Here is a 22,200-nt window from a genome sequence, read left to right as displayed (position 1 = left end):
CACCTTCAGCACATGTAATAGTCAGACATTCCACAGGTGATGTGACATATCTGATATACCTACCACCTTCAGTACATGTAATAGTCAGACATTCCACAGGTGATGTGACATATGTCATATACCTACCACCTTCAGCACATGTAATAGTCAGACGTTCCACGGGTGATGTGACATATGTGATATACCTACCACCTTCAGTACATGTAATAGTCAGACATTCCACAGGTGATGTGACATATGTGATATACCTACCACCTTCAGCACATGTAATAGTCAGACGTTCCACGGGTGATGTGACATATCTGATATACCTACCACCTTCAGCACATGTAATAGTCAGACGTTCCACGGGTGATGTGACATATCTGATATACCTACCATCTTCAGTACATGTAATAGTCAGACTTTCCACAGGTGATGTGACATATCTGATATACCTACCATCTTCAGTACATGTAATAGTCAGACGTTCCACAGGTGATGTGACATATGTGATATACCTACCACCTTCAGTACATGTAATAGTCAGACGTTCCACAGGTGATGTGACATATGTGATATACCTACTACCTTCAGTACATGTAATAGTCAGACATTCCACAGGTGATGTGACATATCTGAAATACCTACCATCTTCAGTACATGTAATAGTCAGACATTCCACAGGTGATGTGACATATGTGATATACCTACCACCTTCAGTACATGTAATAGTCAGACGTTCCACAGGTGATGTGACATATCTGATATACCTACCATCTTCAGTACATGTAATAGTCAGACGTTCCACAGGTGATGTGACATATCTGATATACCTACCATCTTCAGTACATGTAATAGTCAGACATTCCACAGGTGATGTGACATATGTGATATACCTACCATCTTCAGTACATGTAATAGTCAGACGTTCCACGGGTGATGTGACATATCTGATATACCAACCACCTTCAGCACATGTAATAGTCAGACGTTCCACAGGTGATGTGACATATCTGATATACCTACCATCTTCAGTACATGTAATAGTCAGACATTCCACAGGTGATGTGACATATGTGATATACCTACCACCTTCAGTACATGTAATAGTCAGACGTTCCACAGGTGATGTGACATATCTGATATACCAACCACCTTCAGCACATGTAATAGTCAGACGTTCCACGGGTGATGTGAGATATCTGATATACCTACCACCTTCAGCACATGTAATAGTCAGACTTTCCACGGGTGATGTGACATATCTGATATACCTACCACCTTCAGCACAGGTAATAGTCAGACGTTCCACAGGTGATGTGACATATGTGATATACCTACCACCTTCAGCACATGTAATAGTCAGACATTCCACAGGTGATGTGACACATCTGATATACCTACCATCTTCAGTACATGTAATAGTCAGACGTTCCACAGGTGATGTGACATATGTGATATACCTACCACCTTCAGCACATGTAATAGTCAGACATTCCACAGGTGATGTGACATATCTGATATACCTACCACCTTCAGTACATGTAATAGTCAGACATTCCACAGGTGATGTGACATATGTCATATACCTACCACCTTCAGCACATGTAATAGTCAGACGTTCCACGGGTGATGTGACATATGTGATATACCTACCATCTTCAGTACATGTAATAGTCAGACATTCCACAGGTGATGTGACATATGTGATATACCTACCACCTTCAGTACATGTAATAGTCAGACGTTACACGGGTGATGTGACATATCTGATATACCTACCACCTTCAGTACATGTAATAGTCAGACGTTCCACAGGTGATGTGACATATGTGATATACCTACCACCTTCAGTACATGTAATAGTCAGACATTCCACAGGTGATGTGACATATGTGATATACCTACCACCTTCAGCACATGTAATAGTCAGACGTTCCACGGGTGATGTGACATATCTGATATACCTACCACCTTCAGCACATGTAATAGTCAGACGTTCCACGGGTGATGTGACATATCTGATATACCTACCATCTTCAGTACATGTAATAGTCAGACTTTCCACAGGTGATGTGACATATCTGATATACCTACCATCTTCAGTACATGTAATAGTCAGACGTTCCACAGGTGATGTGACATATGTGATATACCTACCACCTTCAGTACATGTAATAGTCAGACGTTCCACAGGTGATGTGACATATGTGATATACCTACTACCTTCAGTACATGTAATAGTCAGACATTCCACAGGTGATGTGACATATCTGATATACCTACCATCTTCAGTACATGTAATAGTCAGACACTCCACAGGTGATGTGACATATGTGATATACCTACCACCTTCAGTACATGTAATAGTCAGACGTTCCACAGGTGATGTGACATATCTGATATACCTACCATCTTCAGTACATGTAATACTCAGACGTTCCACAGGTGATGTGACATATCTGATATACCTACCATCTTCAGTACATGTAATAGTCAGACATTCCACAGGTGATGTGACATATGTGATATACCTACCATCTTCAGTACATGTAATAGTCAGACGTTCCACGGGTGATGTGACATATCTGATATACCAACCACCTTCAGCACATGTAATAGTCAGACGTTCCACGGGTGATGTGAGATATCTGATATACCTACCACCTTCAGCACATGTAATAGTCAGACGTTCCACGGGTGATGTGACATATCTGATATACCTACCACCTTCAGCACAGGTAATAGTCAGACGTTCCACAGGTGATGTGACATATGTGATATACCTACCACCTTCAGCACATGTAATAGTCAGACATTCCACAGGTGATGTGACACATCTGATATACCTACCATCTTCAGTACATGTAATAGTCAGACGTTCCACAGGTGATGTGACATATGTGATATACCTACCACCTTCAGCACATGTAATAGTCAGACATTCCACAGGTGATGTGACATATCTGATATACCTACCACCTTCAGTACATGTAATAGTCAGACATTCCACAGGTGATGTGACATATGTCATATACCTACCACCTTCAGCACATGTAATAGTCAGACGTTCCACGGGTGATGTGACATATCTGATATACCTACCATCTTCAGTACATGTAATAGTCAGACATTCCACAGGTGATGTGACATATGTGATATACCTACCACCTTCAGTACATGTAATAGTCAGACGTTCCACGGGTGATGTGACATATCTGATATACCTACCACCTTCAGTACATGTAATAGTCAGACGTTCCACAGGTGATGTGACATATGTGATATACCTACCACCTTCAGTACATGTAATAGTCAGACATTCCACAGGTGATGTGACATATGTGATATACCTACCACCTTCAGCACATGTAATAGTCAGACGTTCCACGGGTGATGTGACATATCTGATATACCTACCACCTTCAGCACATGTAATAGTCAGATGTTCCACGGGTGATGTGACATATCTGATATACCTACCATCTTCAGTACATGTAATAGTCAGACTTTCCACAGGTGATGTGACATATCTGATATACCTACCATCTTCAGTACATGTAATAGTCAGACGTTCCACAGGTGATGTGACATATCTGATATACCTACCACCTTCAGCACATGTAATAGTCAGACGTTCCACAGGTGATGTGACATATGTGATATACCTACCACCTTCAGCACATGTAATAGTCAGACATTCCACAGGTGATGTGACATATGTGATATACCTACCATCTTCAGTACATGTAATAGTCAGACGTTCCACAGGTGATGTGACATATGTGATGTACACACCACCTTCAGTACATGTAATAGTCAGACGTTCCACAGGTGATGTGACATATCTGATATACCTACCATCTTCAGCACATGTAATAGTCAGACGTTCCACAGGTGATGTGACATATGTGATATACCTACCATCTTCAGTACATGTAATAGTCAGACATTCCACAGGTGATGTGACATATGTGATATACCTACCACCTTCAGTACATGTAATAGTCAGACGTTCTACAGGTGATGTGACATATCTGATATACCTACCACCTTCAGTACATGTAATAGTCAAACGTTCCACAGGTGATGTGACATATGTGATATACCTACCATCTTCAGCACATGTAATAGTCAGACGTTCCACGGGTGATGTGACATATGTGATATACCTACCACCTTCAGTACATGTAATAGTCAGACGTTCCACAGGTGATGTGACATATGTGATATACCTACCATCTTCAGTACATGTAATAGTCAGACGTTCCACAGGTGATGTGACATATGTGATATACCTACCACGTTCAGTACATGTAATAGTCAGACGTTCCACAGGTGATGTGACATATCTGATATACCTACTACCTTCAGTACATGTAATAGTCAGACGTTCCACAGGTGATGTGACATATCTGATATACCTACCACCTTCAGTACATGTAATAGTCAGACGTTCCACAGGTGATGTGACATATGTGATATACCTACTACCTTCAGTACATGTAATAGTCAGACGTTCCACAGGTGATGTGACATATCTGATATACCTACTACCTTCAGTACATGTAATAGTCAGACGTTCCACGGGTGATGTGACATATGTGATATACCTACCATCTTCAGTACATGTAATAGTCAGACGTTCCACGGGTGATGTGACATATGTGATATACCTACCATCTTCAGTACATGTAATAGTCAGACGTTCCACAGGTGATGTGACATATCTGATCTACCTACTACCTTCAGTACATGTAATAGTCAGACGTTCCACAGGTGATGTGACATATGTGATATACCTACCACGTTCAGTACATGTAATAGTCAGACGTTCCACAGGTGATGTGACATATGTGATATACCTACTACCTTCAGTACATGTAATAGTCAGACGTTCCACAGGTGATGTGACATATGTGATATACCTACCACCTTCAGTACATGTAATAGTCAGACGTTCCACAGGTGATGTGACATATGTGATATACCTACTACCTTCAGTACATGTAATAGTCAGACGTTCCACAGGTGATGTGACATATCTGATATACCTACTACCTTCAGTACATGTAATAGTCAGACGTTCCACGGGTGATGTGACATATGTGATATACCTACCATCTTCAGTACATGTAATAGTCAGACGTTCCACAGGTGATGTGACATATGTGATATACCTACCACCTTCAGTACATGTAATAGTCAGACGTTCCACAGGTGATGTGACATATGTCATATACCTACCACCTTCAGCACATGTAATAGTCAGACTTTCCACAGGTGATGTGACATATGTGATATACCTACCATCTTCAGCACATGTAATAGTCAGACGTTCCACGGGTGATGTGACATATGTGATATACCTACCATCTTCAGCACATGTAATAGTCAGACGTTCCACGGGTGATGTGACATATGTGATATACCTACCATCTTCAGTACATGTAATAGTCAGACTTTCCACAGGTGATGTGACATATCTGATATATGTACCACTGTCAGGACAGCAGACAGTTAACATACCTGTCACCTCTGTTGACTAGAGCTCTCTTATACCCTTTCTTCTCAGTCTTTTCAATAAACCAGTCACATTCCTGAAATAGGAAGTATGCGGAAATAATGTAATGTATGTCATGGGGTTAGAGCTATAGTGTGTTGTTAGAGGTGTAGTGGGTGTTGTTAGAGGTGTAGTGGGTGTTGTTAGAGGTATGGTGGGTGTGGTTAGAGATGTAGTGGGTGTTGTTAGAGGTATGGTAGGTGTGGTTAGAGGTGTAGTGGGTGTGGCTAGAGGTGTAGTGGGTGTTGTTTGAGGTATAGTGGGTGTTGTTACAGATGTAATGGGTGTTGTTAGTGGTGTGGTGAGTGTTGTTAGAGGTATGGTAGGTGTGGTTAGAGATGTAGTGGGTGTTGTTAGAGGTATGGTGGGTGTGGTTAGAGATGTATTGCGTGTGGTTTCGAGCTTTAGTGGATGTTGTTGGAGGTATGGTGGGTGTGGTTAGAGGTGAAGTGTGTGTTGCTAGAGGTGAAGTGGGTGTTGTTAGAGGTGAAGTGGGTGTAGTGGGTGTTGTTAGAGGTGAAGTGGTTGCGGATGGAGCTTTAGTGGATGTTGTTAGAGGTATGGTGGGTGTGGTTAGAGCTGTAGCGGGTGTTGTTATAGGTGTAGTGGGTGTTGTTAGATGTATGGTGGGTGTGGTTAGAGGTGTAGGTGGTGTTGTTAGAGGTGTAGTGGGTGTTGTTAGATGTATGGTGGGTGTTGTTAGAGGTGTAGTGGGTGCTGTTAGAGGTATGGTGGATGTGGTTAGAGGTGTAGTGGGTGTTAGAGGTGTAATGGGTGTTGTTAGAGGTGAAGTGTTTGTGGTTAGAGGTGAAGTGGGTGTTGTTAGAGGTATGGTGGGTGTAGTGGGTGTTGTTAGAGGTGAAGTGGTTGCGGATGGAGCTTTAGTGGATGTTGTTAGAGGTATGGTGGTTGCGGATGGAGCTTTAGTGGATGTTGTTAGAGGTATGGTGGGTGTGGTTAGAGCTGTAGCGGGTGTTGTTATAGGTGTAGTGGGTGTTGTTAGATGTGTAGTGGGTGTTGTTAGAGGTGTAGTGGGTGTTGTTAGAGGTATGGTGGATGTGGTTAGAGGTGTAGTGGGTGTTGTTAGAGGTATGGTGGGTGTTGTTAGAGGTGTAGTGGGTGTTGTTAGAGGTATGGTGGGTGTTGTTAGAGGTGTAGTGGGTGTTGTTAGAGGTATGGTGGATGTGGTTAGAGGTGTAGTGGGTGTTAGAGGTGTAATGGGTGTTGTTAGAGGTGAAGTGTTTGTGGTTAGTGGTGAAGTGTGTGTTGTTAGAGGTATGGTGGGTGTTGTTAGGGGTATGGTGGGTGTTGTCATTGGTGAAGTGGCTGTTGTTAGAGGTGAAGTGGGTGTTGTTAGAGGTGAAGTGGGTGTTGTTAGAGGTATGGTGGGTGTGGTTAGAGATGTAGTGGGTGTTGTTAGAGGTATGGTAGGTGTGGTTAGAGGTGTAGTGGGTGTGGCTAGAGGTGTAGTGGGTGTTGTTTGAGGTATAGTGGGTGTTGTTTCAGATGTAATGGGTGTTGTTAGTGGTGTGGTGAGTGTTGTTAGAGGTATGGTGGGTGTGGTTAGAGATGTAGTGGGTGTTGTTAGAGGTATGGTAGGTGTGGTTAGAGGTGTAGTGGGTGTGGCTAGAGGTGTAGTGGGTGTTGTTTGAGGTATAGTGGGTGTTGTTACAGATGTAATGGGTGTTGTTAGTGGTGTGGTGAGTGTTGTTAGAGGTATGGTAGGTGTGGTTAGAGATGTAGTGGGTGTTGTTAGAGGTATGGTGGGTGTGGTTAGAGATGTATTGCGTGTGGTTTCGAGCTTTAGTGGATGTTGTTGGAGGTATGGTGGGTGTGGTTAGAGGTGAAGTGGGTGTTGTTAGAGGTGAAGCGGGTGTTGTTAGGGGTATGGTGGGTGTTGTTAGAGGTGAAGTGTGTGTTGCTAGAGGTGAAGTGGGTGTTGTTAGAGGTGAAGTGGGTGTAGTGGGTGTTGTTAGAGGTGAAGTGGTTGCGGATGGAGCTTTAGTGGATGTTGTTAGAGGTATGGTGGGTGTGGTTAGAGCTGTAGCGGGTGTTGTTATAGGTGTAGTGGGTGTTGTTAGATGTATGGTGGGTGTGGTTAGAGGTGTAGGTGGTGTTGTTAGAGGTGTAGTGGGTGTTGTTAGATGTATGGTGGGTGTTGTTAGAGGTGTAGTGGGTGCTGTTAGAGGTATGGTGGATGTGGTTAGAGGTGTAGTGGGTGTTAGAGGTGTAATGGGTGTTGTTAGAGGTGAAGTGTTTGTGGTTAGAGGTGAAGTGGGTGTTGTTAGAGGTATGGTGGGTGTAGTGGGTGTTGTTAGAGGTGAAGTGGTTGCGGATGGAGCTTTAGTGGATGTTGTTAGAGGTATGGTGGTTGCGGATGGAGCTTTAGTGGATGTTGTTAGAGGTATGGTGGGTGTGGTTAGAGCTGTAGCGGGTGTTGTTATAGGTGTAGTGGGTGTTGTTAGATGTGTAGTGGGTGTTGTTAGAGGTGTAGTGGGTGTTGTTAGAGGTATGGTGGATGTGGTTAGAGGTGTAGTGGGTGTTGTTAGAGGTATGGTGGGTGTTGTTAGAGGTGTAGTGGGTGTTGTTAGAGGTATGGTGGGTGTTGTTAGAGGTGTAGTGGGTGTTGTTAGAGGTATGGTGGATGTGGTTAGAGGTGTAGTGGGTGTTAGAGGTGTAATGGGTGTTGTTAGAGGTGAAGTGTTTGTGGTTAGAGGTGAAGTGTGTGTTGTTAGAGGTATGGTGGGTGTTGTTAGGGGTATGGTGGGTGTTGTCATTGGTGAAGTGGCTGTTGTTAGAGGTGAAGTGGGTGTTGTTAGAGGTGAAGTGGGTGTAGTGGGTGTTTTTAGAGGTATGGTGGTTGTGGTTCGAGCTGTAGTGGATGTTGTTAAGAGGTATGGTGGGTGTGGTTAGAGCTGTAGTGGGTGTTGTTAGAGGTATGGTGGGTGTGGTTAGAGGTGTAGTGGGTGTTGTTAGAACTTTAGTGGGTGTTGTTAGAGGTATAGTGATGTGGTTAGAGCTGTACTGTGTGGTTAGAGGTGTAGTGGGTGTTGTTAGAGGTCTAATGGCTGTGGTTAGAGATGTAGTGGGTGTGGTTAGAGGTGTAGCATGTTTGGTTTGAGGTATGGTGGATGTGGTTAGAGTTGTACTGTGTGGTTAGAGGTGTAGCAGGTGTTGTTAGAGGTGTAGTGGGTGTTGTTAGAGGTGTAGCGGGTGTTGTTAGAGGTGTAGTGGGTGTTGTTAGAAGTGTAGTGGGTGTTGTTAGAGTTGTAGTGGTGTGGCAAGTGTGATGTGTCATCTATGACAACGTCAGTCAAAGTTATTGTGAAATATACAGGAAGACACAAAGGCTAGACTTCCACCGGACCATCCACAAATCTGCCGGATTTGAACACTGGGTGTGAGATATTTGATAGAAGTAGACATTGACTAGTGGAGAAAGCAGGGTTAGTTAAGAATATGGTTCTACTGTTTGGACAGATCTCAGACCTGCCTCCTCAACTGTCTGACAACTACGGTGTCTGTGAAATGGGGCATCAGTTAGGTATAGCTTTCGTGAGCTTAATGATCTACATTATGTTTCCTACTACATTTATTTTGTACCTCTGGTGACAGGACATTTTCCAGGACAAATGCCAGTTTGTGCTTGGAGTCCTCAGGCAGATCTACCTTCCTGTACACTACCTCTGGCTTTTCATCAATCTGAAACAATACACTGTGAATAACAACAAATATTAACAACTAGTATGGTGACACACTGTGCCTTCTTTCCATGTCTGATTTCTCAACTTTGTGTATGTATTATGTATGAAGCCTATCTTTAGTGACAAAAGATCAGATGAACAGATTGTGGACTAGTAGTATATACACAGTAGACAAATCAAAAGACATAACTGCACTTGTTTCTTTTCTGAGAGTCCAGTTATTCCTATATAAGTTCACATGGTGTTACTTGTCAAGTACTTTCTTGGAACACTGAAAACTTCAGACTTAATCACAATTATAATGGTGCAGTCACCACCAACTGTTTATTCTTTCTTTCTAATTTGTTTGTTGTTCATATGATTAATGAGGGAATCTGTCAAGAAGTTTCACTTACTTACTTTTACTTACTTACTTAATATATACTCAGTAAGCAGTAATGCATACATTCTCTCCATGTTTCATATTGTTGCATCACTTGCTTGATAACGGTGTTGGTACCTGCACTAAACTGTCACACTCATTGCAGTAAAGACGTTGACTAACCACAGAACTTGGTTTGCTTTTATCTTTACAACTTCTAAAATGCCTCTCAAAAAAGTCTTACGTAAGCCATGATAATCTACTATTTTCAAATTTACTCAGATACAAAAGAAATTTTAGAGCCTGTGCTTTAATTCACTTTAATTAACAATCCAAACAAAGGATTGAGCTCAAACTTGACAATTATGGTTAAGACATTTTGGGGAATCACATTCGGAGTTCACACAACCAAAATCACAAAAAAATGATACCATTAAGATACCCCAAAGTCAGGGTTGTGTGTGTCCACCATGGGCATAGATGAAAGCATTGCATCATCTGTACATGGAATGAATTAGATCGTGGATGAAGGCCAAAGGCACTTGGGTCCTTACTCTGTGAAATGTCTGATCAAGTCCAGCAGTTGTCGGCCTGGGGTGGATGTCATTAAGTCTTCTTTGAATCTCATCCCAAAGGTGTTTTATTGGTCTCAAATCAAGACTGAGATGCCATGTTGTCTTAGGATGTCCAATGTTACTCTGGCAGTGTTGTCAGGAGTGTTGTCTTGCTGGAAAATGTGATTTCTGTAACGTCCAAAATTTGGTACAACAGTGACTTGCTACTTGTCCAGCAGCTGACAAACTGTTAATCCCCACCATGTTTGTGAGCAACAGGGGCCATCTCAAAAAAATATCCAAGTGTTGCTCTATCAATAAATGCCACTCTTTGAGGTGATTCAGTATTTACAACAAACATATGTCCTACATTTTACAGATGTTGTGATCGTATATATATTGCACCACACACAAGTTTGATGACAACACATGGAATACACTTATCATTGGTGATGATGACAACAGCACAAAATTTACACATTCTAAAACAAAACTTACAAACAAAATCATTAAAAAATTACAAAAATTCAGCAAGATGGGAGACAGTATTATGGTAATAAACTAGACACTTTTCTTTTTTCTCGTTTACGGGCATGATCATCCTCGATATCTCCAGGGTATACGTTCCGATAAGTCACCACTATACCCTGGACGCATCTACAGCTCTGCCAGATAAATTTATTACCTCCATTTGCAAATGCTATACTGACAAGTGCCTTGTTCAGTGTTGACAATGCATTGTTAAGGAGAATTATCTCTTGGTCAGACACAACTTGTCACTGTCAGTGGCAGTCTGACATGTCTGCAATACAGGAACGAGATCATTCATTTGAGGACAGAGACATAACTTCATGCTTCAGCAAGATAATGTCCGTATATGTGTTGCTTGTCTTGTGACAGATTTCCTGAGATGGCTGGACATTCTGGTAGTACCCTGGTAGTTTCTCTGGACCTGTCCAATATCAAGCATTCTTGGATTGAAATGGAGAGACGTTAATGTTGAGCCCAGAACCAACAGATGATGAAAGCTGAATTGAGACAAACGTTTCAGAAAGGCCTCCGTCAACAAGCTCGGACAGAAGTCTGCCATATTGGAACATGTCCTCAAGAACAAGGGCCACATCAAATGGGAAGTCACCCAAGCCTTGTCCAGCAACAACAACTGGCACCACTGGAAGCTTCAGGAAGCCATGGATATACAGCGACAACAGCCAGCAATCAACGGTGAACAATGAATCCACTTACCATGTGCTTGGGGCTCACTTATATAAACGCACACTTCTCATCCCATGTTCTTCGCCCATGCCTATCAGTTTAACAGCCCAATGGTCTCTTGTTTGCATTGCATAACTGGCCACCCTTCCTCTGTTCATACAGAATCATTTTATTCTTTACCCCTTCATTACCATGTTGTTTTAGTGCAACAATGGCCTCTGTATGTTTGTATTATATCCCATAAAGTATATTACCATTTTTTTAAGTTTATTACTGGCCTCATGTTTGTATTACATTGTTAAACATTAACAGTGCCTCATGTATGTATATATACCCCCTTGATACTCCCTACCATTCACCTGATGAAGAAACAAGCATATGCTAAAACAATTGTGGTATTCACAACAAAGAAGTTGATATCCATAAATCGTGCTTTCCTTCAAGCATTTAGCTCCAGGGCTGTGTATCTTCAAGCATTTAGCTTGAAGACTGTATATATTCAACATTTAGCTTGAAGATAGTATATCTTCAAGCATTTGTCTCGAAGACTGTATATCTTCAAGCATTCAGCAACAGGACAGTATATCTTCAAGCATTTAGCTCCAGGACAGGGAGATCCAGGTCTGTATATCTTCAAGTATTTAGCTCCAAGAGAGTATATCTTCAAGCATTTAGCTCCAGGACTGTATATCTTCAAGCATTCAGCTCCAGAGCTGTATATCTTCAAGCATTTAGCTCCAGGATAGTATATCTTCAAACATTTAGCCCCACAGCTGTGTATCTTCAAGCATTTAGCTCGTAGACTGTATATATTCAAGCATTTAGCTTGAAGACTGTAAATCTTCAAGAATTTAGCTCAAAGACTGTATATCTTCAAGCATTTAGCAACAGGACAGTATATCTTCCAGCATTAGCTTCAGGACAGTATATCTTCAAGCAGTATATATCAACAAACATTTAGATCCAGGACTGTATATCTCAAAGCATTTAGCTCCAAGACTGTATGCATGTCTTCACGAATACTTAGTACCACAGATGTACGTGTGTATGCCTACATGTCTTACATACATGCTGAACACATTGAGTCACGAGAGACTGACCTATAAAGATGGAGCGAACTGCTGAACATACACACCTTTACACTACAGACAAACGTAGACAGATGAAGCCAACTGCTGAACTCTGACAACATAACACTGAACCAACTGCTGGATACTCACAGATTGATCTGCTCCCATGATGTTCCTCAATATGACGAGTGCCACTCAATATGGTATGGTGCCACTTTTTTACTGCCTTTCGTCTGGGAAATCCCGATTCTAATTATAGCAGCAACTGCGCAGAATATTGTCAGTTTAGCCTGTTTTGCACTGCTGGTGCTCTTCGTGTAGGACAGATTCCCGAGTCTTAAAGAGTGTCAGTAAGCTGACCCACTTTGTTTATGTATCCAATAAGCCATAGATGGAATGGCGATCCTTCTTCTGAATGGTTCACTAGGACTGCTGCGCGGCCGCACCAGTGATGGCGCATTGAACAGGGAAGTCGGCAAATGGAACAGCATGGAACCGTCGGGGCCAAGAGCTAGAATGGCCGGATCAAGGAATTCTGAAAGTGTGCACACGTGCGTGTGTGGGTGTGTGGTGCGTGTGTGTGTTTCATGGGATCGATCCCTCTGAACCCCCTTTCGCCCTGCATACACAGAAAAATATCTATGTGGTCATACGTCATGTTCATGAGATGGGAGGGCGGGAAGGGGGTGTCAAACTCCCTAAACACTACACAACACCCGCATCCCCCAGGTCCACCCATGAAGAGGGATACACTGGGTTCTTCAGTCTCGCAGGATAGGAAGCATCATACATTATTATTTCCTGATATCACACGTATTCTCATATAGTACAGTACTTGTTATATGAATCTGTCTGTTGATATAATTTGTTTTAAATGAGTGAGTGGATATATCGTTTAAAGCCGGATCATCGCTATTCGAGGCGAATGTTTCGAATGATGGTTATCCCGGTGCACTTTTGGCTCCCAAACCATGACGTCCATTGCTACTGTCAAATCGATACCGCGCTGTCCGACTCAAGGATTGGCGTAACGTTCACGACATCGTCGGTAGGTCCTCTCAGCGTGGATGAATTGCTGAGTGTAATGAACTCGGTCATGGACAGGGCGAACATAGTCACCTGACAAATCAAATATGACACAGATAACATATGAACGCAAGTTAAATTACGTCGAAACTCAACAGGCGTTTAATACTGGATTCTTAGAAGGACATGTCACGTCTAGCAAGCTTCTTTGAAAACGTAATTCAGTTTTATGAGACGTTTGCTCTTTATCATGCAGATGTACATAATAACAATGATTGGTTGAAGGTACGACTAAGTTTGAACCGTTTTAAGCGAATGCCTTGTAAATTAATTGTACCAATCAGTTTAATATATAAATGTTTATAAGAATTTCTGCCTATTACAAACAATATGCAGTAATGGCAGAGACCATATTCCGATATGGTCTCTTGTAATGGTAAACCATATCTTGTGCGTCATTATTTCACATGTCATTGACCAAGTTTGTTATCACATGTTCCATTAGTTGAATACGATTACTTTCTTCCTTAATCTGTTGTTTGAAACTTAGAGCTTCAGCCTTTCAACTTGTGTATACACAAGTCAACAACAAAACGACGTGTTAACGTAACGCGACCAAATGTAGCCAAATGCGTGTTGCACGCTCAGTGATATCACCATTGACGAATCATATTGCGTATAATATTTTGTGCGTAAGATTCTTAAAATAGATTTTGGGATTCCCTCAGCCAGACAAGCAGGAAGTAATGGCAGAGGTACTGGTGAGCTTACTTCTTGCCTCAGTGTAGCAACGACACACACCTGGTGAGTACGTGTTTGTTTTCTGTGTGACACAATGAGTGACAAACATTAGGCTGTGTATGGTGTAACTGCACATGTCATGACTTGTCAACATTCGACCGTTTGATTATGTGTGATATCTGCAGCAACGTACTTGTGAAACAACAGTGATATGATAACAATGGTGGACACTTAATAAGGGAAACCAGTAGTTGTTTGACTCTGATTAGTAGTGACAATGATCAAACAGAAGCCAGGAATTAATCAAGGTGTAAATAGTTTGACAATGCCAGATACAAATTATATGGATAACATCACCGATTGGTAACACGTGAAGACATAATACACACATAATGAAATTAATAAGTCTCTAGGCAGGTATCACCTGGTCATGGTTGATTGGTGGTTAGGATCTCATGATTTCCACGGCACCTGGAACTTACCTTAACACCAGGTGTTGTTGGACACGACTTTCATGATGGCATGGTCCTGCTGTTTGTTGATGCATCAAAAAATGCCAGTTTTCAGGTCGACCTTGTTGTCAGATGTCTGGTGTTCTTTGACGGAAGTTGAAGTAGATAAATTCTCAGCTTTATAATGTCAGTGTTGTAATGCTCTTTTCCTTTATTCAGGCCAGGATGGGTGACAAGCCAGAGATAGTGTATAAGGAAATCAGTCTCCCAGATGATTTAAAGCACAAACTGGCATTTGTCCTAGAAAATGTCCTGACGCCGGAGGTGAGTGCCTAGAGTATGATGACATGACAATCAAATATATGTCGTGTCTACAGTTCAGTAATGATGATACAATGCATGACATCAGTAACATACACATACTGGCTGTGTGGTAATACCATCATTATATCAGAAGTGATTAGGTGATTTCACTCATATTTGAGAGGTACTTGGAGAAAGAGTCATAGGAAAAAAGTCTCCAAAATGTCAGTAGTGATAATATATTCTTTAACATTAGTAGCATTACATAAATTTCTCTGAACCACATTTGAACCAATCTCATAAAAATAATGTAATTATTCAAGTATAATACGTGAAGTCACAGAATTACCAGATCACAACACTGTCATCTGCAGTAGCACTAGATAAATCCTGTAATCCTTTTATGAACTAAATAACTAACATAATCTTCAGTTCTCCTGTTTTGCAAAGGTACACATGGCTTACAGTATCGTATTGAAAGGAATAATTAACTTGAAAGTGAAATAGTATAAGGAAAGTAAATGGAGGACAGGACATTTTCATCACTTTTTCTGTTGAATAAGTTTTATTGACGATGAAAGTGAAATAGTTTTTGTAAAATACAATATAAACAGGATGTTTTTATGGCTTATGCTAAAGTGAAATAATATTCATGAAATACTGTATAAAAAAGCAAATAATGGAGAACAGGATGTTTTGTAATAGTTATTTTTCTGATGCCTTCTTTTTTCCAATGATTTTTTTATGATCACCATTTGAGGAGCACTGTTCATGTTGTTTCCCTAGGAGTGTCAATGGTACATTGAGGAGACAGAGAGGAGGGGGTACACACTTGCCCAGGTCAACACTGGGGATGGACAGTATGTACATAGACAGCTTTTACATCTTATCTCGTGCAGACATGGCAATGTCATTGAGAAAATACCTCACATATAACATAAGGGAACGCAATGTGAATAAGGGGAGATAATTTCATTGTTTGAAAACTGCATAACCTTGTGAATACGGGGAGATAATTTTTTGGTTTGAAAATATCATAAGAATGGGAGATGGGGATATGTGAAATATCTGACATGTGAATCAGGGAGATACTTTGTATATGTGAAGATAATGAATCAGGGAAGTAAGTTGTATATGTCGGTAGGTAACGGTCATTTCCTGTCCCAGGGTGACGAGGACAGATATCAGAAACAGTTCACGACATATCTGGGACTCAGAAGAAGAGGCCAAAAAAATCTGGGACAGGATCAAAGAATTTATACCTGAAGTATTTAACGAGAGAAGGGTAATAGGTTTAAATGAAAGGTAAGCTACTGTTCCATCATGTCATAGTAACTCACAACCTACAGGACTATTTATACAAACTAACCTGCACATATAACATATTGTTCAAAATGTATGTGTGAAAGATTACTCTTTGAACTGTCGGTGGGTCTGGTGAAGAATGTTGATCATCTACAACTTCAGACTCCGCTTCCTACGGTACAACCCGGGAGAATACTTCAAACCTCATGAGGATGGTGTCTATCTGAGAGACAACGGGGAAAGGAGTTACATCACTGTACATGTGTACCTGAATGAGGTGAGGCAACCACACCACTCTACAGGTGTACTTAAATGAGATGTGTGACTACAGCACTGTATGGTTGTACTTGAATGAGGTTAGACAACCACACCACTGTAAAGGTGTACTTGAATGAAGTGAGGCAACCACACCACTATAAAGGTGTACTTGAATGAGGTGCGGCAACCACATCACTATTAAGGTGTACTTGAATGAGGTGAGGCAACCACATCACTATAAAGGTGTACTTGAATGAGGTGAGGCAACCACATCACTATTAAGGTGTACTTGAATGAGGTGAGGCAACCACATCACTATAAAGGTGTACTTGAATGAGGTGAGGCAACCACATCACTATAAAGGTGTACTTGAATGAGGTGAGGTAACCACATCACTATAAAGGTGTACTTGAATGAGGTGAGGCAACCACATCACTATAAAGGTGTACTTGAATGAGGTGAGGCAACCACATCACTATAAAGGTGTACTTGAATGAGGTGAGGCAACCACATCACTATAAAGGTGTACTTGAATGAGGTGAGGCAACCACATCACTATAAAGGTGAACTTGAATGAGGTGAGGCAACCACATCACTATAAAGGTGTACTTGAATGAGGTGAGGCAACCACATCACTATAAAGGTGTACTTGAATGAGGTGAGGCAACCACATCACTATAAAGGTGTACTTGAATGAGGTGAGGTAACCATACCACTCTACAGGTGTACTTGAATGAGGTGAGGCAACCACATCACTGTGCAGGTGTACATGGATGAGGTGAGGCAGTCATGTCACGATACATGTGTACCCGAACGAGATGAGGCAATCATGTCACGGTACAGGTGTACGTGGATGCGGTGAGGCAATCATCTCACGGTACAGGCGTACATGGATGAGTTGAGGCAGTCATGTCACGGTACAGGTGTATGTGTATGAGTTGAGGCAACCACGTCACGGTACAGGAGTATGTGGATGAGTTGAGGCAACCACGTCACGGTACAGGAGTATGTGGATGAGTTGAGCCTTGGGGCAGGATGGGTGGATGTGTGACTGTCTGTATAGCTGTATCCTTTAACATGTGTGTGTGTGTGCGTGTGTGCATGCGTGAACTCATCACTGTAAAGCTGTAGTGGGAGGATTTGGCGAGTGACCTCATGACTGGGGCTGTGGTTGGGGATGATATAGAATATTTATTCTTGTAGCTAGCTAAATATTTCATAATACCATTACATAAATGCTACATATGACATCCCTGAACCTGGTGGGGTCAGATTCCTGGTCCGGGATGTAGAAGTTGGCAACTGTGGTAGTAGATATATTCTTCAGATTTATCATTTCCAATATTTCGTTTCAGGGTTTTGTAGGGGGAAGCACAACATTCTTCTCATACAGGACAATGGATAGCGTCCCTGTGGTACCCAAAACAGGTAGAACTGATCACAGACAAGAGCAGCCAGCACATGGGGTCCTAAACAACTAATACTGTTAACTGTCTTGTTTCCGCGCCTTTACTTTTTCGCGAGCGGTGGTCACTAAACCTTTTCGCGCCTTCTTATTTTCGCGAGGTGCTGGTTGACAAATGTATTGACAAATGCAATACCTGATATATAGGTCTAAAGGGTACTTTACATGACTAGGTTTTCATTTGGAATATTGATCGATAAAACGTTCATTCAGCCATGAAAAAGACCGGTCACATGCCAAGCAAGTGATCTTGTTACAGAGGACGTCTCTGAATGTTTTTACACAACACCCAGGTGCATGATCATTGAGTTGTTATAAAATAAACAGATTTGTGTAGTGATCTAAAAACAAATGTACACAGTGGTATGCAGAGAAGGTAGCTGCCAATTGCAAAACTAACATCAATGCAACAATAGACTTGCGAATCAGCATTATGAAGCTTGTACATGCACAGTGGATTGTTAAATGTCTTGACAAGCTCTCCAAGCAGAAAGACAGTGTTCTGAGGGGTTGGCGAAAGGCTAATCTCTTGTGAAAACTATTAGTAAGAGTATCAGTAAGTGACACGTGAATGAGCAGTTTACACTTGTATTGTTTTTATGTTGTTGACGTGTCTGAATAAAGTGAATGATATATCAATATTATTGTGTGTTTTTATTCTCGCATCATGAAGTCTGACGCGAAATTTAATGGACGCGAAAATTTGGCTGTTTACGGTATTTGATATATCCTGTTTACTAGAAACTCATGGAGGTCTGGGTTAGAACTTGCCTTCAGTAACCCATGCTTGTCATAGAAGGCAACTAAAGGGATCAGGTGATGACGAGGTCAGACTCGTTGACACGTCATCACATCCCAACTGCATAGATCAATGCTCATGATGTTGATCTGTGGACTGGCTTGTCCAGACTCGTTTATTTACAGACTGCTGTCATAGACTGTACGATTGCTGAGTGTGGTGTTAATACCAAACAAACAATGTATTACCTTCTGTGCATGTCATCTAGGGATCACTGGCATCCGGTTTGTATGTGGACATAACATCAAAATATGCCAAACTACTTTTCCAGGAAAACTATAGCCTTGATTTAATACATTGAGTCCATTATTTTACTTCAGTATATGTTTCCTGTGCAGCAAAACGTCAGCTTCAATGGCATCTTAACAAATGAGCCAATCAGATGTTGGTTGTCAAAAATAATGTGGCTTCATTTCCTCACATCTGTAGAAAAGAACATTTCTTGATGGTACAGCATGGTACCGAATGCTACTCTTGATAAGGCACCGCCATACAGCTGGAATAGTGCTGAGTGTGGTGTTAAACACACTCTCTTTATAGAGCTTAGTGGATCTCACTGGTACTTGTTTATCTCCATTCAAGGCTGGCTGTTCAAACTCATGTTTAAGAAACAGTTATGCTCATGTGAAAGCTGTCAATTGACTGGGATCCGTACCTGGCAGACAAGAAAGTGACATGACTTGACATGATGTAATGTGACGTGATGTTATTAAAGTGTGATCAGGTGATCATGCAAGAGTTGTTTAACATGAGATTTCATTGAGACGAAATGTTAAAATTACTGTAAACCTTTTCTGCAATAGCATCATGGATAATGAAATCTGTGTCTTTCCACAGGCTCAGTCCTAGTGTTCCAACACAACATGCTACACGAAGGCTCCACACTGTTGGAGGGAAGGAAGTACACCGTCAGGACCGATGTCATGTACACTGCTGAGCGAGTCCCCAACTCAACACAGTGAAGACACATCTAGAGCAGTCACATCTAGTGACATGTTTGGTCTTACTGTTTTTATGTTGCTTTACCAACTACATGATGTTGAAAATTGTATATGAAAAGCAACAAATATGTTGCCACTAGAGACATTTTATTGAGAGATGGAAACAGCAATATTGTGTTTTATGCTGTATGTTTTCACTGTTACATTCTAGTTTATTGTTTGAAGCAGCTGTGATAACAGGAAGACAAGTTGTGTTTTCCTGGCCAAATGTGATTACTTAGCATCAGTGAACACTCGGATGATTAAGTCACCATGGTTTTCTGCTGCTATGTTTAACTCCCAGTATAGCAGGACCACTAAAAGCAGCAACCATTACCTCCTGATGAAGGTGAAGTGAGCTCTTGTAGTAGTATACTCATGGAAATTATTATGGAAAATACATATAAGCACAAGTGCTCATTTACTGATTTCCAGAATTTCACCCACATTGCCATACAAAGCATGCAAACAGACTTTGGAAAGAATATAGGAACACTTGTACTTTCATCTGTACCTATGAGTATATGTCTATCTACTGATATTAACCAACCTCAGTGGAAAACTTTTTAGAAAATCTTTAGCTGGCAGTGTGACTGAAGTCATTAGAATTTTTTTATATTATATTGTTCACTTTGTTATATATACCCTTGAACTGGATTTCCGTGTGTTTCTGTTATGATACACCAGTATATTGTCCAGTATTTTTTTAAACACAATTCTTTAAGAATGTACGTCATTTAGCATGCATGTATGGTCAGACAACAACAGTCTATCAAATGAACTGCCACGTTGCAGTTCCACAATTTATTTTATGTGGTGACGTTTGGATTGTGCTATGGCATATTAGCTGTATCCTCAGTGTTTATTCCCAGCAGATCTGATGTGGGATGATCATTACAGGGAGTTAGTTCCAGTCCATTAAAGAAACTTATTTTCCTGCATATATTAGTTACTCTTTATTATGTATTATTCATCATTTCATTTAAGAACAGAGAAATCAGATGATCAATGCCGTTATTACTTCAGACACATACAAACATGTTTTTGGTTTTGAAATAATTTTAGATGCATTTTATTTAATAGAACATGCTTAATATTTCAGAGTCTGACTTTTATTTTGAATGTCTTGCCATTTATAGATAATGTATTTGTTAAATCTAAACATTTGAGTAATAAATTGTTTTTATTGTTGACACACAAACTTGTTTTAATGCTTTTTCCCTGGTATGCAGTACAGGAGGCTTTAGTTGTCAGCCTGGTATGCAGTACAGGAGGCTTTAGTTGTCAGCCTGGTATGCAGTACAGGAGGCTTTAGTTGTCAGCCTGGTGTGCAGTACAGGAGACTTTAGTTGTCAGCCTGGTATGCAGAAGGGGGAAAGAGGAGAGGAATTAATAATATTCTATTCCAGTCAGAAGGTGAATTTTCCAGGGGGACTCCTTCAGTCCTTTGCTCTTTTGTCTGTCTTTAAATCGTTTGAGTTTTCTGTTCAATAGGGAGGAGGGCTACCATCCCAGGCCTCCTCAGCACAGATCCCCAACACCTCTTACTCATCTCATCTACATGGATGACATCGAGCTCCTTGCCAAAGGAAAGACCAATTTGAAAGAACGGGTTCTCCTTGTCAAGTCCTTCTTTAATGATATTGGCATGACATTTGGACTTGACAAATGTAATACTCTTCATTTGAATCGTGGCAAGGTAACCAATGATGGATCGGTCAGGTTACAAGCTGGAGAAGTTATTGAGCATCTTGTGGAAGATCAGGCCTACACTTATCTTGGAATGCAAGTTTGAGACAAGCTCCAGAATGCCCAAATTCAAAATAAACTTCCGGCCGAGTATACATCTCATTTAAAGAAAATCTGGAGGTCAGAGCCAAATGCTCAAGGTCAAGCCACCAATGCTTTTGCTGTGCCAGTTCTCTCCTATTCCTTTGGAGTAGTTGATTGGACAAAACAAGACATCTAGGGTCTTGACCGCCTGACTAGAAGGATCATATCAGATAACCGAGCACACCACCCTCGTTCCTCTCTTAATCGTTTATATATGCCAATCAATTCGGGAGGATGGGATTTGATTAATGTGGAGGCTCTTCATGATAAAATTTTATTGTGTACTTTTGCACATATTTATTAATCAGATGATCCTCTGGTGATGCATGTCAAGATTCACAATGAAAGCAAGGAATTCCACAGCTATTTTAAGCTTGCCAACGTTATTTTAAGCTTGCCAACGTTGTGGGACACAATCTGAAATTTGAAGTTGATTTTGTTGATGGCAATGTACTGCTGGACGGTACAGTGATGGGAGTAAACCAGGTGAAGTCCTTCACCAAGTCTGCTCAGAGTCGGTCCTTTGTGGAGAAGCTGTCTGAGAAGCCATAGCATCGTGTGTACATGCAGTGTGTGGAACAGAACAGCC

At 41.2% G+C, this 22,200-nt stretch overlaps 2 protein-coding genes and 2 pseudogenes across 2 annotated transcripts in view; 1 reads left to right on the top strand and 3 right to left on the bottom strand.

Moving 5' to 3' along the window:
• LOC137296992 (uncharacterized) overlaps nucleotides 1-12,945 on the bottom strand; it is a 42,881-nt gene extending 29,936 nt beyond the window's left edge. Inside the window, exons 1-3 of the mRNA XM_067828924.1 lie at nucleotides 12,600-12,945; nucleotides 9,149-9,247; nucleotides 5,512-5,582 (exon numbers count right to left, since the gene is read on the bottom strand). Coding sequence (XP_067685025.1) covers nucleotides 5,512-5,582; nucleotides 9,149-9,247; nucleotides 12,600-12,617 — 188 coding nt within the window. The 5' untranslated portion in view covers nucleotides 12,618-12,945. The remainder of the gene's footprint in view (nucleotides 1-5,511; nucleotides 5,583-9,148; nucleotides 9,248-12,599) is intronic.
• On the bottom strand, nucleotides 6,085-7,029 carry LOC137296416 (GATA zinc finger domain-containing protein 14-like; annotated as a pseudogene).
• Nucleotides 7,547-8,971, bottom strand: LOC137296415 (GATA zinc finger domain-containing protein 15-like; annotated as a pseudogene).
• Nucleotides 12,946-14,183: 1,238 nt separating the features above from the next.
• On the top strand, nucleotides 14,184-20,979 carry LOC137295630 (uncharacterized). Its single transcript, XM_067827084.1, has 7 exons — nucleotides 14,184-14,279; nucleotides 14,888-14,992; nucleotides 15,758-15,831; nucleotides 16,139-16,276; nucleotides 16,439-16,553; nucleotides 17,890-17,962; nucleotides 19,636-20,979. The coding sequence occupies exons 2-7, from the start codon at nucleotides 14,894-14,896 to the stop codon at nucleotides 19,758-19,760; spliced, it is 624 nt and encodes a 207-aa protein (XP_067683185.1). The 5' UTR covers nucleotides 14,184-14,279; nucleotides 14,888-14,893; the 3' UTR covers nucleotides 19,761-20,979.
• Nucleotides 20,980-22,200: the final 1,221 nt, after the last annotated feature.

This window comes from Haliotis asinina, chromosome 9 (assembly GCF_037392515.1).
Source record: "Haliotis asinina isolate JCU_RB_2024 chromosome 9, JCU_Hal_asi_v2, whole genome shotgun sequence".
Classification (NCBI taxonomy): Eukaryota; Metazoa; Mollusca; class Gastropoda; order Lepetellida; family Haliotidae; genus Haliotis; species Haliotis asinina.
The sequence above is the reverse complement of the archived record's forward strand: the minus strand, read 5'-3'. Positions and strand labels throughout refer to the sequence as shown.

Bases quoted from the DNA above. Each gene is read 5' to 3' on its own strand.
- LOC137295630 (XM_067827084.1), top strand. From the start codon at position 14,894: ATGGGTGACAAGCCAGAGATAGTGTATAAGGAAATCAGTCTCCCAGAT. The intron at 14,993-15,757 runs GTGAGTGCCTAG...TTGTTTCCCTAG, and splicing joins AAAATGTCCTGACGCCGGAG to GAGTGTCAATGGTACATTGA. The intron at 16,277-16,438 runs GTAAGCTACTGT...CTACAACTTCAG, and splicing joins GTAATAGGTTTAAATGAAAG to ACTCCGCTTCCTACGGTACA.